Source organism: Rhipicephalus sanguineus, chromosome 1, assembly GCF_013339695.2.
Source record: "Rhipicephalus sanguineus isolate Rsan-2018 chromosome 1, BIME_Rsan_1.4, whole genome shotgun sequence".
Taxonomy (NCBI): Eukaryota; Metazoa; Arthropoda; class Arachnida; order Ixodida; family Ixodidae; genus Rhipicephalus; species Rhipicephalus sanguineus.
In genome coordinates, this window is record NC_051176.1 from 163,034,138 (window position 1) to 163,050,527 (window position 16,390).

A 16,390-nucleotide genomic window follows, 5' to 3' on the forward strand; every position below is an offset into this window, starting at 1 on the left:
CCCACGCATTACTAGACAGTTATAGTTAAGCGGGTTTAACGGAATAGCGGGCCTACCGAAAAAGCGGGATCGAAGTGCGCATGCGCAGTACCGTAAACGACCCGTAGCGTTTACCGTACGCACGCTATTTTTCAGATTTAGCGTTAGCGTGTTTGCGTGGTTAACGTAGTGTACGTAAAACATGGCGGCGGTTTTGGACGCCCGCGTCGAACTGAATTTAGCGTTGATGTGAACGGATCCACTTCTTTCGTAGCAAACGACTGTGCGAAATGGCTTTGCTTGCCTTCAGGTAGCTTCGACGACACGGTATTACGGATAACTTAGCGTAGTTTTTGAGATCGCTTCCCATTTCGAACGTACGTAGGCCTATCTAGAAGATCGGTGTAAACAAGTCTGCAACATGAAAATTTTCGCTTTTGTTGCGTAGTTCATATTTATTTACTGTTACTGTCACTAAAAAAAGGAGTAATATTGCTGCGTGCGGGAATAGACGAGTTGCATAAATACCAGCAACACTGTAAAAAGCCCCAAAGTGTTCAGGCAACACTGGACTGAGCCGCCATTGTGCATGAAAACAAATAAAAATCACTCAAGAACGAGGCGCTCGTGCGAGTGAAAAGAAGTGTGAACGTAAGATAAACGTTTCACTTGGATGTGAACGTTTTGTGTGATCCAGGTGGTATGCGTGTCCAGCCAAACGCACAGGACTCCTCATGCACAATGGCGGCCGTTGGCTGCTTCTTGTACATATGTACAGATGGCGCTGTTTTTTGCAACTCGTCTATACAGGCGAGCATTCTCGGTTGTGTTCTTTTCACTTTTTTAACGCATTCACCCTTCGCTAGGTGGCGCCACCGTCCCGGCTTGGGCACGTAAACACGTAAACGCTATCCCGATAAATTAAAACACGCTTTCCGCAACCAACGTTTGCGGCACGGTAACGCTATTCCCTTAACCCCCGCTATCACGCTTACGCTAAACTGTAACTGTCTACTAACTCTTCACTAGCTGTTAACGTAAGATTCAGACGCACGAAGTTTAACACTTCACCAGGCTCCACCGGAAATGTGAATACACGGACAACACAAGCGACATTCCACCCACATCGGTGCTGAGGACACGCATGACAGTCATTACATCGCGATCCGCACCTTCAATCTTGATTTTCTTCTCCCTGCGCGGAATATCACCGACGGTGATTTTTACCCGATCAGCGTTTTATGAGGCACCTACCTTGTTCGCCTAAGTTGCTGCTGGAGATTTGTACACTGCACGCGGTAGGCGAGGTTTGTAATGCCTGCTTGAGTGGACGCTTCTCTGAGTCGCAGTAGTTGTGTTAAAATTTTCAGCGTGCTTCGCGGAGTGCACTCGCGCGTTACTTTGCACTGCATACACGACCATGTACGACGGTTCTATAGTTATAAGGTTGGCTATCTTGCTCATGTTCAACAAGGCGAACAGTGGAGACTACAGGTCGAGACTCGCCAGCAGGAACTGTGCTACCAGATGATTTTTATTCTGAGCCGCAAAGAAATATCGGGGTAGCTACACACTAGTGGTACGAAGACTGAGAAATCAGCGGAGCTGGTGGCGTTCCTTTCTCATCTCCTCATCGTCACGTCACTCCTTCTCACCCTCACTTCTTTCCCACCCATACATATCCTATACATGGCTATGGTATGCTTCGCCCGTTACCCTCCTCCTTTGTCTCCTCCACAGCCTCCTTTCTCACCCATTCATATAATATACTATACATGGCTATTCTATGTCTCACCCGCCACGATGGTCTAGTGGTCAAGGTGCTCGACTGCTGACCCGCGGCCCGCGGCCCGCTGCATCGAATCCCGGCCGCGGCGGCCGCATTTTCGTTGGAGGCGAAAATGCTGGAGGCCCATGTACTTAAATTTAGGTGCACGTTAAAGAACCCCAGGTGGGCGAAGTTTCCGGAGCCCTCCACTACGGCGTCTCTCATAATCGTATCGTGGTTTTCGGACGTTAAACCACAACAATTATTAATTATTCTATGCCTCGCCCTCTCTCCTACTTCTCACCCTCCCTTCCCTTTCCGACCCACTTGCTATACAATACTGTGTGTGGCTATGGTACTTCCTTTTCCTCTCTCCGTTTCTTTCTCTTTCTTTCTATGCTATCTACCTCCTTCTTTCCTTCCACCCCACCGTAAAAATCTCTTCTTCACCCTCAATTACCTTTCCCACCTCTTGCTATATTACACTATACGATGCTATGCTCTGCTGTCGTGCCTGGATACTCGAGAGGTTATGACTCTCGTCTTCGGATCGTGGGTACGCAGGTTCGAACCTCGCCTCTCCAAGAAATTTTTTCGCCAAGAATTTCTCATTCTCTTTCTATCTCTTCCTTTCTCACTGCTTGCACTCGCTCTCTCACCCATCAGTTATCGCATCCCACGCCGGAGAAATCTGCACACGTGTTGTGGGAGCAGAGAAGATAAAGAATCGGACGACGAGAGCGCGTGCCGGTTCATAATTTCTGTTCTCACTACCCGGCGCAACGGAAAGCTCAAACAGCTCCGCGGGGTTAAAAGCCGTGCCTGCACAAGGCTTACAAATATACTTGGAAATAACAATTTAGGACAACTCTGGAAATGAACCAGCCCTAAATGTGAGGCTATAAGTGAAGTCGAACATGACAAACCGTATTATCACAAAAGGAAATTAACAAATAAAGGCTGAACGCACGGCAATGGTCCGAGGGACAACAGATAGAGTAAAATTGTAAAAGCTGATAGGTTAATTCGCTGGTGGTGCAATTATGCAAGCTGCTCCTTTCAAAGGAATTTTGTACACCGAATGTAGCGCCACAGTTGTCCGTGTGTCATCAAATATTAGCGAACCACATATGTTGCAGACTGTGATGCATACATGTAGCCTCGCTATCCACTGCGGCTACTCGTATCCACTCTTTAATCCACTTTCCGAATTTTAGCCAACGCAGTGTTTTCCGCAAGTTAACAGAATACCATCAGCGACTTTTTTAATTGTATAAAGCAATCTGATATATTTTTCGCTTCAGCTGCCAATACGTTTTTTTTTGCGTGTAGTCTTCTAATTTAAATTAATTGCGAAGTTGCCCAATTTCAGGGTTAAGGCACAAGTTATTCGTATGTCATGTGCGATCTTTCATTCATTCAAATATTTTTCACAGCAGTATATCTGCTTCATATGCCTTTCGTATGCCTGATATTTCTGTGCGGCTTCGATTAGAATTGGTTGTCGCGCAGCCATGCTTTTCGTATATTTCTTGTCCAGTCATATGTTCTGTTCGCCGTGTTTCACTTATATGCAGTCCTGGGCAGTGTGTATCGACACAAATCCATACGTATTCCCTGGAAGTGTGCCCGAAAAACAATGGCTGTAAAATGCACGATCTTTCCGCAAGACTTGTGTTAAGCGGTTTGTTTTATTTTGCACCGCATTCTATTTTATCCTCACGTTTCTCTTTGCAGTGTACTCCCTCTCACCTTAATATTAATAAGCGTGACGCACATGTTCTGCACTTAATGACTAGACAATCTGGTAAAACGGTGTCCTCCGTTATTCTTTCCACTTGTTTCTCAATTACAAGCGATTTGAAGTTTCATGCCTATGGAAGCAGCATTTCTGCGTAAACACAACCACAAACTATCGCTCGTTATAGTGCGACTGCTTTATACCAACGTTATATTGAAGTTCGCAACTCGGGCCAAATAACTTCAACATTTTCTATACTTAATAAATGTTCAATTACGAACAATAAAAGTTCATTTACGAATGTTAACTATAAACGCGTTATACAGCGGTTTTTTAAGGAGTGCATAGACTTAGATTTTGGGGGACATCAAGACCCCCTATTATTCAAATTGACTTTTGTTTGTGGTGAAACCTATAAATTTAGAATCTTCGCAAGTGAAGTGCATGCTCGAATGAGGCAAATTAGCTTAAAAGCAAGTTGAACCACCTTCAGAGAACCAGTAATAGGATTGAGTTGCACATAAAGCGAGAGGCTCTTATATCTTCAGGACTGTAAGGTTGGATCTCGGGTACAGCCTCAGCGTCAAAAAAAAAAAAAAAAAACCCTATTCCTATCTCGAGGACATAAGCTTAAAATATTATAATATGTTAAGAAGCAACATAAGACGTGTGAACTAATGTGAAATGCATCACCGCTAGAATAGTTCACGCTCATTCAGCTGCGTGTGTGCAATTGCTCTGCAGCAACATAGGAATCGAGAAGCGAAAGGCTGCGCTGGAATCCGGGCCCTGTTCAATTCAAGAACAATGATCAACTTTACAGCGACCAACGCCATCTTTCAGTAAGTATGTCGAACAGATCTGTTCTTCCGCACGCGTACCTAATTACATCAGGTATACACGTGATAGCGCATAAATTTGACGCAGGCGTGGTATAGGAGTAGTGCCGCATAATGTCATGAGCAAAATGAAAGTGCATTTCCCATATCTCATATATGGATAATTTTTTAAGGGGATTTGGCCTCAATATGCGAGAAACATATAGATACTTATCTACAGAATGACTCAAATCTGGACGCTGATCCTGAAATAAGATTTTGTTCCATGGTTATGTTTCAATTCATGGTGACCCCACGGGGTGCCTCACAAAAAACAAAATGCTCGAGACCAGTCCCGACTTTGTAGCTTACCCGCACAAAACGTTAATAATCTGATAGGGCGATTAAATATTGCGAGTACCATTTAGCAGTCACAAGCATTTTATTCCTTGTGAAGCCGCGTGTTGTATGCAATACCCCTGGTGTATGCAATGTGCGAACTCAAGTTAATCATTCGTACCCACCTGAGCTGTAATTCTGGGACTTTACGTGCCAAATACGAAATGATTGAGGCACGCAGTAGCGTCAGACCCCGGCACCTAAATATAAGTGCACCCATGTTTCTTCATTTAGCCCCCGCCTAAATGCGGCCACCGTGGCCGCGAATCGAACATGCGCTCTTAGCAGCGCAATGCACTGCTCTTACGCGGACATACGTGCGCCTCAAAACAGACGGATAAACTAGATGGTATTGCATTAAGCTACGCGTAACGCAAAGGCGGCACATAAAATGGGCGTGTTCTGTTGTATTAAGTACCGTGTTTATGCTGCACATCTACAACTGTCCCAGGTTTAGTCGTGCCAAGAGGAATTGGACAGTTCTCATTTCGTAGCCGCATATGTGGCTGCAAAGCAAGCCTCTCGCCACGTAGAATAAGCGAAATAATGCGTACATATTGTATTTCTGCGTTGAGCTGCACTAAATACTTCCGCTACATTGGCCCAACAACCGATCGAACGGCCGTGGTGTAACAACTAAAGCATCTGACTTCAGATCAAGAGGTCGAGTTTGAACTATACTCTTCGGAAGAGAGAGACTCTTTATTAGAAAAACGGATTTTTGCCGGCCTCAGTATACCGCTGGCATGCTACTCTGTGTAGGGATGGGGAACGGGATTGACAGACTAAAGAAGAGAAGCAAGGAAATAATAATAAAAAGAAAGAATATAAAGAAATGAAATGCGCAAGTGAACCTGATAGAAATATTTACACCGAGTGTGTCAGGTAAGTGAAGCCTTTGCTGTATGAAATAATCATGCAATCATTAAAGCTTTGCTACTAGGCCAATTTTTGACAGGTAATTAAACAGGGACTGTAAAACCCGTCGCTGTTGAGAAGGGCCGGACACTGGGCCTAATATGCTGTGCAACGTTAAGTGATCGTGACAAATCATGTCCATTTGTCTCTCAATGCTCTCTCATCGCGGTACGCGGAGCAGTCCAGTAATATGTGCTCTACTGTCTCTATGCTGCCACAGTTATCACAGCAGGGACTAGTGGTGCGCCCTATGCGGTACAAATAACTGTTGCCACGTCCAGTCCAGTATGCCACGTCCAGTCGAAGACGATGGTACAGCGTCTCAAGTTGGCGAGGAAGTGTTGGGGAAATTTTCGCTCTCACTTCTGGGTCAATGCAACGCACAGTTATCTTTTTGGAGCGGCAGATTCCAGAGGCGGTCATTTTCTTGATAGGCATATTTTTTGCGATGTTCGAGGCGTCGACTTTAGTAAAAAATATTCTTCTGAAATTCCGGTACTGGAGTCCATTTCGGGCTGCTTCATCCGCTTTTTTCGTTTCCTGAAATACCAGCATGGTCAGGTATCCATTGGAACTTAATGTAATGTCCATCAATCTTAGCCTTGTGATGAACATAGGCGATATCAGATGTTACACTTTGATGATTACCATGCTTGTGCCTGTTCCACATACTTTGTAGGGCTGCTTTAGAATCTGTAAATATCACCCATGTTTTGGCTCTTCGAAAGCTTTTTTTTTTTTAATTTACAGTATGAACGGCTTTTTGTTAAACGGTCGTTTGAGATCACCGTGAAGAGCAGCCAATCCTCCTTTGAGGAGCGCCTGAAAAAAAGGCAAGTTACTCCTGGAAGGAGTAACGAGTTGGTGAGTAGCAGTTCGCCTCCTCGCAGTTTCTACCCAAAAGGACTAGTAGTTGTAGCAGTTGCTCCCCAAAAGAGATGACCAGTACACCCCATTTTGTCGTCTTTTTTTTCCTTCATGTTTCCCAACACGAGAAAAGCTGCGTCAGTCCACTTAATATGGGAAACTGACACTGTTATCACGTTCTGCCCTCGACTAGTACTCATTACCCGAAAGCGTCGCCTGTGTCTGCGTGCTCCGTGTTTCACGTGTAAGAAAAAGCCCAGTACATTAACACACCCAGACGGGTGTGGTCGGCTCACAAGGATGACATCTTCCCAACGTAACTGGAATTGGCGGCTGCGCCACACGGAGGTCTTCCTTTGGCAGTCCGCTTTGGCAACCACGATATTTTGCTATTCTCGCAGGTTGTGCACAGCTCTTGTGCGGTACCAACTGGCACTGGACACTGAGCTGCTGCCAATAAATCCGTACTGGAACTTCTTTGTGGGTGGTCTCATCGAGGGGGTGAGCGGAGCTATGTGCCACTTTATCCTGCTGTACCTGCCACGCAAGAGCTCGACCATCTTCTTTTTGGTGTTCACCATGGCCACTTATCTAGTCCACGCCTGCTTACCAAAAGGTTTGTCTCAAGCTTTGCATTTTTTTACCTTCCTTCGCAATCTCTGACAAGTTCTTGATAAAGATATCTCGAGTGAGTTGTGTATTTCATAAAAATGTCCTTATTGGATTGAAGCCACTGATAACTCGTACTTAAGGTAGACCAAAAGGCGTATCGTAGAACACAGATTATGAGTTTTATTGGCGTTAAAGAGCATTGACACCAGGATCGAAAAAGCAAATTTTACGCTGATGGACTCTGAGTCGACTCACTCAGGTCAAGCGTTGAGTGTGAGTCCGAGTGAGTCAGGTTGAGAAAAAGTTGTGAGTCTGAGTCCGAGTGAGCCCAGTTGAGGAAAATTTTGGTGAGCCTGAGTGAGCCCTCACAGAAAAATATATTTTTTGAGTGAGTCTGAGTGAGCTCCCAATTTTTTTGGCCAACCTATGTTCATGAGGAGTCTGTAACAGGCGTTGCGTCAACCTCCGCTGCGGAGTGTCGGCTGCTCTCCGTTAAGCACAGCATGGCGTCACTCTATAGAGGTCAACTTGCTCTTCTTTGGATAAATTAAAACAAGAAAATATTTTCGTGTATAATTACCGGTTGAGTCACTCTTTCGAACTTCACCCTTGTACGACTAGCGCAATTAACATGGATAGTAGCGTCTCAAACTAACGCAGACAACTACATTTGGCTGTTGACATAACACTGCGTCGAACACTTTATAATGTCACGGGGTCGTGACGTCGACGAAGGCAGCAGTCGGCGGGTGCAAGATGAAACTCTTTATTTGGTCGAACTTGTGGCCGGGAAGCGTATTTGACAACCGTATGGTACGCAATGCAGGAGAGAGAGGGGAGACCGAGGGAGACGCCCATGTCGTCTGCTCTGGCGTTTATTGGCTGCCGGTGCCGCGAACGCCATTTACGCTTTGCCAGCAGCCGAGGCGGCTGGCATGCCGACGTTGGTGGTTGACGAGAGCCGCTGTTGTGTGGTGTTTTGTGAATGGGTGTGGCTAGGGTTACGTCCAGACGTAACTGTAGTCACCGCTATCGTTACGTCCGTAACCCACGGCAGGGTTCTGTTTGGTGTCGCAGAAGTCTGTTGCCAGACTGAGAAGCGCGAAGAAATTTTCCTGTTGCTCAGTCAAGGCCGGCGCGGAAAACTAATCGTGGCTTCGCCCTCGCTTCGCGAGTGCGGCCATTTCGCTAACGCTCAATGGCCGGTTGGCTGGGTCTCCGTCACGCGCTACTGGCCGCTGTCACGGCCACGCGCTGTTTAGCCTGCACGCCTGCCTCTTCGAGGCAGGCGCGCGTCCGTGCCAGCGTCCGTGGTGTGCCCGTGTCACTGGGACGAACGTAACCCACGAGCCGCTTCGTGCCTCTCAGCCTGGCAACAGACTAATGCAACACCAAACAGAACCCTGCCGGGAGAAAAAAAAAGAAAAAAAAAACGGGACAGCAGCGAGGTTCGAACCAACGTCCTGACACGACCAACGACCTGACACGTTAACCGCTGCGCCACTAGGGCCAATCGGTTCGGTAGGTCTAACGGGCTGCATTTGTATTGTCACGCTGGAGGTAACATTTAAGACTCGTTATTCTTACGTCCAGACGTAACTGCAACGGCTCCTATCGTTACGTCTACACGTAACGCTAGACACTTCCTTTGTGAATACGCCGGTGATCAGTCAGCCATTGCCGTGGCAACCGTGCGAAAAATTTCAACCAAAGCGGAAATGGCGTTCGCGGCACCCGCAGCCAATGAACACCAGAGCAGACGACATGGGCGTCTCCCCATGGTCTCCCCTCTCTCCTGCGTTCTGTAGCATACGGTTGTCAAATGCGCGGCCGGGAAACCGAAAGTCAAACTACAGCAATACACACTGTACACTGATAGCGGCGAACAGAGCGTCGGCCGTCGAAAAACTGAACATCGCTGGGATGCGCCGTCTTTTATACGTCACGCATGGAACTTTCCAGCCTTATCACTGGTGGTCGCGCAAGCTCTGGAATAATCTTGACTATTCGCATCATGTGCGCAATCTTAACAAAATGATCTACTACAATTTGGAATCTTCTCAGACATTATGACGCGCTTTGCGCAAGGCAGCAGCTACACGTGCAATGGGCCGGTAACAGAAAACATAAAGGATCGTGTGTGGTAATAAAGTGGCACCAGTATTATGCGCAAACTTGGCAAGGCAAGTGCTTAGAAGCCTCAGGGGAAAGAATGTGCGTGTGTAGTGTTCACATGCAAGCATGTAGTGCACTGCATGTCTACTATAGGTGATGTGATCTCCAATAAGAAATTTTTCGGCGTCATCGTCGATCGCTACGTGTCTTCGGGCCCTCGTTTCTTCTATCACGCTCCCTGGCCGCCATATAGCTTCTTTAGGAACAACTATTGTCTGGAAAGAAAAGCTGATTTTTCCCCCCTAAACAATGTTATATCACGATTGTGTTGCGTGTATAACGGCATATCTATTCATGCGCAAGTTTCCATAAGGTGGGGTAGGCTAACGCTCAGCTTGGTCTCTTTCTATATTGTGACGTACCTACACTCTAAGCCGCAAAGGTGCGAAATGGGAGTAAGTGCTGCATTTCGTCCCCGCAACAGGTAGTTCGTCCCCGGAGGGATTAACTGCAAGACGAGGGTGCCGTGTGCAAAGTGAGGGAGGAAATGTTAGACCACAGGGAGCAACGTTTACTCCCATGGAACTTTCCGGCGCAGTGGCGGCCTCGAACGAATGGTCAGCATGCGCGTATTCAAAGAGTCCGCTAAAGAAATGAACTGTTAACAGTTTATTTAAGGGTAAACGGTCTTGTCAACTACGGCAACTGCGGCAGAAGTAAATTAGTATCGTTCATATGGCATAATAATAAACAAATGTGAAAAAGCTCCCCCACACACACAAAAAAAAAATGTGCTCGCGCCCAAGCTGTATCAATGCGCGGCGTGGTGTTCTCGTCGTATGCACGGCAAGCTAAGACTCGGCGGTTTTGCGGTGTGTTGTGGATGTGTTCTCGTTTCGTGGTTGCGACTGCTGTCACTTGTGGTGCACTGAATCATCTTCGCGTTGTGGTAAAGGTGATCTGCTACTGGAATGAAGTGCTACCCTATCGAAATGCTACGCGTCGACTGGGACATCGCCTGAGAGGTGAGTGTAAACAAGGCTGCCATCATTCCGCGTGATTTTACCTGTGTGCAGTTGATATGTAATGATCACCGCTTGTTTAACATTCACGTTCTGCGCGAACAAAACACGCATGATTGATGAGCTCGCGCGATACAGCGTCGCGATTGCTGCCCCGCCTGCTATAGAATTACAAGCATGATGGTTGGGCCATCGAAACATGGTAACCTCGGTGAAGGCTCGGTAACCTCAGCGGTAGCAAAGCTCTTGAAAAATAGTTTTGTTTTCAGTGCTGCCCAAATAAGCGTTGTTTATCAGAAATATTCGCGACTTTTAAAAAGAAAATTCACGTAAACTCCGCACAATATCTTCTATTGCAATGTAAACAAGTCATCTGTGACGATTGGCTGTTAAAACAGTATGTCTAGCTAAAGGCTTAGCACAGCTAACACGGGCAGTCGGCGACGGCATCGGCGATTTGATTTCGCTCGTTTGTAGCGATGCTAGGAATCATTTAATTTTTCTATCTCTCAAATGAATAGCAAGCTTTATTGATAAATAAGTGGGCCCACTAGCGTGTCGCTGTGAAAGCGTGCAACGTTAAACTCCGAGGACGGGTTTTTCGAACTTCATAACACATTCTGAACTGTTCCATTGCACTATATGACAGGTTCTGTGAAAGAGCAGTTTTCGTCTAATTTTTACGCATGTAGCATTTCTAACAGACGCCTTGTGACGTAACTGCAAGTGCACGAACAGTTCTGCCGGAAATATTAATGCTTCTGCAATTACTTTTTCAGGAAATCGATGAATGAGAGCGTTGCGCCTCCTGAGAAACGTCTTCAACATCTTGCAGCTATGAACACGCTCTCAGCAGCTGTCTATGATGCTGTTGCACTTCCTGACGTCGGCTGGACAGCATCCATTCGGATAAAACATTGCACTTTTCATTGTCTCTCCTATAATGCAGGGAAGCCATCCTATCTTCTGTATTCAACAAAGTTGTTCAATTTATGTGTACGCACGATGCTGCAGAATTGACACGAGTCGTTGAATAAACTTGGTTGTTTCTTTAGACGTTTTCGTTTTTTTTTTTGTCATTAAACAGACATTTTCGCTGAACGATATAACCATGCAACGGTGTTCTGCACAGTGAGAAGCGAGCAAGCTTGGCACGTCGACGGGAGCGTACATGAGAACGTTTATATATACAAACATTCATCAAGCGCCCAAATTCGCTCGAAACACGCGCGCAAAAGAACCAATCCAACGCATTTTGCATTTTCATGAACGTGATCACCGAATGGTTGCTTGCGAAACACTGAAGGCTGAAGTCTAATATAAGGAATCTTGCTACTTTGACTAACATGGCAGAACGCGCAGCTTCCAGACGGTGCCTGTACATATATAGCCCCGGTAATATTCACTCTGCTGCGTACTGGCGTGTGGTATAGTGGTTAGCGTACGCGACTGCTGATTCAATGGTCACGAGTTCGAATCCTGTGTGTTTGTTGTGAATTTTCTGTAGTTTACTTCTGAATTTATTTCTGTTTATTAATTGTATATGTCGTCAAATGCGTGTATCAACCTCCAAATTCTCGGTATTTCAACCAGGAACTGTAATAAACTGATTTTTTTTTATCGAGAAGGAGCAACTGTTAGTCCCATCAGGGGTAACAGTTCGTCCCTACGCAGCTACCATGCAAAAAGAGGAATAAATCAGTTACTCCCTAAAAGGGGTAACTTTTACACCCCGACATTTCGTCCCTCAAAACAACTGAGGACTAACAGTTCGTCCCCTGACAGTTACTCCCTAAAGGACGAATCGTTCATCCTTTAGGGAGTAATGGTTGTGGCAGTGCAGTTACCCCCCAAAAGGACGAACCACAGACCCCTTTTCGTCCTTTGCGGCTTAGAGTGTATAGTGATCAAGTTTTTATAAAGTTTTTATAGTGCGTATTCCGATGCATGTTCAAAATCACTTCGATCTTGATCTTCGTAAACCAGCCCTCCTGGATGAACATGTGGGCTTTTCACAGACAATTCCCACGCAGCGCGAAGACCCGTGGTCCGGTTCGATTTATATTAAGACTAGGCAAAGAAAACAAAGAAGCCAGGTTGAAACATAAGGCGTTGCAGTGACCCGCAGTTTGGCTGGTTAACTCCCACGGATGATATTCTAGGCGTTAAATTGTTCGTTGAACATACAACACGTCGAAAAGGAGATCTCACTGGAGCCATTGTTTCGGCAAGTGCACCTGGCCTTTTCCCCCTTGTTGAAACGATGGCTCCAGTCACATTCTGTATTCGAGTACTCCTCATCATTGCAAGCCTCCGAAATCGCCTGAACTCGTCTTGTTTATATTTCGTTGAATGCCACGCTGCTCTAAGCTCAAGGGCGCTCGTTCGATCCCTGGCCTCGGCGGTCACATTTCGTTGACGGTGAAATGCAAAAAGAAACAAAAAAAAAAAACACCTGTGGAGGCGCGTGTTGCAGAACCCTCAAAATTAATCCGGAATCCCCCACGGGGTGCCTCATCATCATATCGTGGTTTTGCGGCATAAACTGCGGAAGTTAAGATCACTGCTTTGAGTGCACCATCGAAAAATAGATCACATACGCATTATTTACACGAGTGTGGTTAATCTGCCGTCTGCGCACTTGTTTCTGAAGAGAATTTCGCGACAGGTGTTCTGCCATAACGATTACGGTGTACTGCTTTTTTAGAATTTAAATGTATGTAGGAGAGGTTGATATCGTGACACCCGCTATTCGTCTGTTAGGTACAGTACATCGCAAATATGGACCATCCCAACCAAACACGATAAAAATAAGTTTGAACGTGCTAACGCGTAGTTCACAAAATTTTCAAAGTATATATAGCACATTGTACGAGACAACGCGCAAAATTTGCACAGCGAGTAACGTTAAGACTTTTTGGGAAAGTCACTTGCAGTTTCCTTCTCTCGTATGCTGTCCTTGCTTGAAGTATATGTTCTGTCTCTCGCCCAGAGTTCAAGATGGCCGAAAGTATAACAATGCTTGCCGGACGGTTGTGCATTGGGAATGTGATTAACATCAACATAATCTACCTAAGCGAGATGTTTCCCACCGGTGTCCGGGCCCTGGCCACTGGATTCGCCCAGACCGTGTTCGGAGTCGGAGGTGTCATCCAGCCATACGTTAATCACCCCGTGAGTACTTTGAATGGAGATCAGTCTTTCGATTGGAAACTGTTTGTTATGGGCTACAGAGACGGCATGTAATCTGGTGATCTTAACGAAAAAACAAGCAAGAAATAGCACGGAAAGACGACGACAGTGCGAGGGCTCACTTGCCTACGATTCGTGCCTACCGCAAAAAGTTTGCCTTTTTAGAGAGAAAGCTGTACTGCTCAGTTTCTCAAGGTCATTCACAGCATCTCGGTGACGCTGTGGAGAGGTGTCGCAGCCGCGTTTACTCGGAGCCTCGCTGCTGCGGTACCACATAACCAAGCGAAGGTTTAACGGCTGCTGCTTCTTCGCTCTGACTCGCCATGGATGGCGCGAAGGCAGAACCACCTGTGCCCTTGCTACCGTAGAAACTACCCAGAGAAAGAGAGAGAGAGAGAAACTGATGAAAGGCAGAGTATTTAGCCGGCGATAGAAATCGCTGACATGCTACTCTGCTTGAGAGGCAGTGCGAAGAGAAATACTGGAGGGGAGAGGGGCCGACAATAGAGCAAACATATTTGAATAGAAAAAAAAATCAGATGGTAAGTTTTTTTGCTTTTGGGCGGGGACGTGCGCTGGTAGCAGGGGCATAGCCAAGGGGGGGGGGGGGGGTTCAATCCCCCCCCCCCGATATTTTTCAGTTTTGCTTGCGTATATATACACGCACACATACAGACGCACGCACGCACGAACATACATAAGGTATGGTTGAACCCCCCCCCCCCCCCACCCGAAAAAAATTTCTGGCTACGCCCCTGGCTGGTAGTCTTTCATCGTGCGCGTCGTCCTACAATAAGGTGACGAATTTAGCTGCAAGAAAGGTGAATGACTGTTTTAGGCGAAGTGCAACTAAAGTTTGTCTAGCTGACCTATACAATCCAAATATGTAAATAGAAACGTCATCACACGAGTCTGTCGCGCGAAGCAGGATAAAAGGCCTAAAACAGTCTAATGCAACAGCCTAATGTGATCGAAAGCATGCAATGTTCACTCAGCGCACGCTCGTCGGCATACGCTCGACACTTATCAGAGAGAGCCAATCCAGCCCCTCTCGAATCACGATGGAAGCAGGAATGGCTCATTCTTTCATATTACGTTATGTAACTATGCATTAACAGAAGCATCAACAGAAGCCAATACATAAACAGCTTCGCATGTTGCAGCAAACAACCTTAAGACTTGTAGAAAAACGGGGTAAGACTACGATTCTAGGAAATGTTGTGAATATAGAGAAGTGTTCTCTCAGTGTTGATTATGTTCAGTTACCGTGCGGAACTTCCAATTTGGTGCAACAAATGTAAGTCTATTGTTAGTTTTAAGTTGCATGTTGCCAGTTTGTACCTTGTGTATATTTTTATAAAACCAACACTGTTTATTGTAATGCTTGCAGTTGTGCAATGCCACTCCTTTCTCGGTCCAAATCAGGACCGACAGAGTATGTCTGTAACGTAACTAAAGTTTGTTGCATATAACTCGCTAATTTGTGCAGCGCAAGTGAATGTGCTCTGTTCTGAGGGGTCTAATGTGCAGAACTACGCCGTTTATAAATTCGAGCCGGGATGACTACTTTTGCTAAAAACGTATTGAACATGTCTCGCAGGCCTAATGGCTCCTTTGAAAATATTTCGTCTAGGTTTCAGCTGTATTTGTGGGTGTCAGTCGATGTAACACTTTGCAGACACGATCACTGCGACGTGATCTACGCAGTTCGAATGTCCGTAATGTCGAAATCAGCGGTGCTAGCCTTGCAGAAAAGCACAGCCGGTACGCATAAGACAGTTGCGTTTGCTCGACTATATGGCACAGCGTCAAAACGACTGAACTGGCTATTCTGTATTCCTCGTGCAATCTTGAACCAGCTAATATGCAAATCGTGACAGTCGCACGTTACCGCAGCGGGAAGTACCCGTGGACTTTCACCAATGAAAACTTGAACAAAATTTACCCAATCCTCGCGCTTCCCTTTTGCGAAAAACTAGGGAAATAAACTCTCATACTCACAAAATATCATTGCCAAAAAAAAAAAAAAAAAAGACGGTAACACCGATTTGTACGTATACTGAGGCAGAGGCGGCAGATTTCAAGTGTTCTACTTGAAACGTTTGCATATTAAAAAAAAAGAAAATAATCTGGCGAATGTATGTCGCTGTCTAAGCTGATTATCATCACTTTCTAGGGCTTTATGTTCAGAGCTGGGCCGTTGTCGTATGCATATGGCCAAGAAAAAGCGGCTTTCTCTGACGTTCCTTCGACCAACGATCTGGCGTTTGCAGTTTAACAACGCAACCTGGGATGCTATCTTCTACGCGGTCACCATGTTGGTCGCGGCAGTGGTGTTGATCTCCTGGCCAGAGACCAAAGGCCGGCCGCTGCCGGATTTCGTGGCCAACGTCGAGGCTTCAGAAAGTTCGCGGACATCCGGATTGTCTGCACACGACACGAACGGCACCGGGGACCCTGCGGCACGCTATAACGCTGCATACAGAGCAAACGAAGAGGGCACCAGCGAGGGTGCAGTCGGCATTGACGCTTATTGGGACAGCCTCACCGAGGACACAGAGAGATCAGTTGCTATGGAGTTAGCCTCGTTCGACCGGGTAATCGGCGTGCGGCGAAGCGCTGGTGCAATTGCCCCTCCTAGAGGCGCTGCAACTAATTCCGCGCTTAAGCGCGAGCACAGCCTCTGAGCGCCGTCATCTTTCTAGAGCCTTCTCGCAGAAGCGTGATAGCGACGCAGGCAAAAGCTGAAGCTTGTCTCCCTTTTATTTTTCATGCCATCCACTTTTATCACTCTTGTAGATTTAAACCTCAGTGAGTCCATTTTACGTGCATGTCCTGTATACTTTGTAATGTGCAGCGTGCTGTGACAGTGTGTACTGTGTTCGTCCTCCAAGACAATTTTTTTCGATTACTATTGCAATGGTGGGATTGTGCGCCTTTGAAACCAAATTTGACTTTC

General features: G+C 46.2%; 1 protein-coding gene across 3 annotated transcripts in view; it reads left to right on the forward strand.

Annotated features, from left to right (window-relative positions):
• LOC119401479 (uncharacterized) overlaps nt 1-16,390 on the forward strand; it is a 29,388-nt gene extending 12,998 nt beyond the window's left edge. For all 3 annotated transcript variants that reach the window (XM_049417440.1, XM_037668321.2, XM_049417437.1), the window contains 4 exons: nt 4,233-4,330; nt 6,892-7,106; nt 13,232-13,413; nt 15,705-16,390. In XM_049417440.1, the coding sequence (XP_049273397.1) occupies nt 4,233-4,330; nt 6,892-7,106; nt 13,232-13,413; nt 15,705-16,118 (909 nt within the window). In that variant the 3' untranslated portion in view covers nt 16,119-16,390. The remainder of the gene's footprint in view (nt 1-4,232; nt 4,331-6,891; nt 7,107-13,231; nt 13,414-15,704) is intronic.